We start from the raw sequence: 1,720 nt of genomic DNA, 5'->3' as shown, positions 1-1,720 counted from the left end.
CTGCTCCCTGCAGTGGAATCAGCGCTGCTAACGAGGATCCAGCCCCGCGCGGGGTCTGCCCGGCCGGAGCACTCCTGAACATATCTGTAGTGGTCTGATGTGACTTCACTCTGCGCACAGCGGAACAAAAACCACGTGAGGAAGGGAAGCTAACAGCCGTTGTCTATTATTGCTAGGAGTAACGAGCAGAGATTCAGATCAGGTAGTAGTCAAATAATATAAATTGTTTATAAAGGAAAGGCCTTCTTTTCCTAGGCGTTTCACTTTGAATTAAACCTTTGCCTTCGGCATTGCTACAACTGCCTTGAAGTTGGGGAGCTTTGTGGGGCAGCACCAAGGGCTGGATTTCTCACCAGTTTAACCCTCACTGGTGGAACAGGACGTGTCCCACGGGGTGTGGGGTGCTGGGGGTGCCTGCTGTGGTCCCTGGGAGCTCCAGGCATGCCCTGCTGCAGGTGAGAGGCAGAGCCCAAGCCAGGGGCTGGCAGGGCTGGTGGAGGTGTGTCCAGCACAGAGTTGGTGCCAGGGCCTGGGGGCACTGCTGGGTTTGGTGCGGGGCAGGAGCAGAGCCCCTTCCTCGTGCCCGCAGCGCCGGGATCCTGCAGCTCTGGGAGATGCTGTCAGGCTAAAAATAATTACATAAACAAATTCCTTTGCTGTGTAAGTAATGAGTGACGAGCGTAAAGTCAGAATCCGCTCCCGCCAGCACATTTTCTTCTCCTTTATCGGCACAACGCTCCCTGCCAAATGCAGGAGGTGGCTCTAGACGTGCCTGTTTCACTCCCTGCCTCCTGCCAACCAGCACAAATGTTGCAGGATTGGAGCTGTGAAGGCGGCAGACGCAGGAGCCCCAGCCATCAAACACTCACGCAACTGTTTTCCCTGCCTCTCGGCAGGGTAACAAAGCCCCCTTGCAGGCGCTGGCTCCCTCAGGCTCCTCTTCAGTCCCCAGGAGCCCGCGTGCCTTTGAAGTGGACGCCAAGATCTGCTGCCCCGGCAGCGCTGCAGCTGCTGCACCTGTTGAGCGCTGCTGCTTCCCCTCCAGCCCTGCTGGGGATCGGGGCATCCCCTGAGCTTCACTTCCCTGCTTCCTGGCCAGGGCCAGGGCTGCTTCCAGGTGTCTGGGGCTGCAGGGTCTGGGTGGTGCCTCTGTAGCACAAAACTCTCCCGCAGCACCGGCGCTCAGACAAGTTCTGGGGTGCCGAGGGCCAGGGCAGGTGCCATGGGCTGGGAGCACCCTGGGATGCCAGCAAGCTTTGGGTTCCTCAAATCAAAGCGGCAGAATTCCCACCCCACCCAGCCCATACCAGTTCTGGTGTCCTCCCCTTTGCTTTTGAAGGATGGAAGAGCAATCCTGGGTTGTGGCGGCACCGTGGCACGTTACCCAAGCCATGCTGGCTGTCCCACGCCGTGGGCAGCAGCCCTGCTCCTGGTGGGGTGCACAACTGCCTGGGTGCTGCAAGGGCACAGGATGCCCCAGCCTGCCCTGCTCTGCCCTGCCCTGCCCAGGGTAGGATGTGGGTCTGGAGGGGTGCAAGGGGCTAAGGGGGAATCAGGGAATGGAAAATCCTTTAGTCCCTGGGTGGGATTTCCATTCTGAGAGAGCTGAGGAGAAGGAGGGGCTCCTTCCCTGCCCTCGCTGGCCCTGGGGGCCCTGAGGCTGCCGTTAATCCCTCCCAGTCCAAAGCAGCTCTGCATATTTGGAAGAAAAACAAAACTG

General features: G+C 59.1%; 1 protein-coding gene across 1 annotated transcript in view; it reads left to right on the top strand.

Moving 5' to 3' along the window:
* Positions 1-441: 441 nt before the first annotated feature.
* MRPS23 (mitochondrial ribosomal protein S23) overlaps positions 442-1,720 on the top strand; it is a 7,079-nt gene continuing 5,800 nt past the window's right edge. The window contains exon 1 of the mRNA XM_031059771.1: positions 442-455. Within this exon, the coding sequence (XP_030915631.1) occupies positions 442-455 (14 nt within the window). The remainder of the gene's footprint in view (positions 456-1,720) is intronic.

Source organism: Geospiza fortis, unplaced genomic scaffold, assembly GCF_000277835.1.
Source record: "Geospiza fortis unplaced genomic scaffold, GeoFor_1.0 scaffold538, whole genome shotgun sequence".
In the NCBI taxonomy this organism is placed as follows: domain Eukaryota; kingdom Metazoa; phylum Chordata; class Aves; order Passeriformes; family Thraupidae; genus Geospiza; species Geospiza fortis.
Note: the sequence above shows the minus strand (reverse complement) of the source record. Positions and strands in the feature narration are given on the sequence as shown.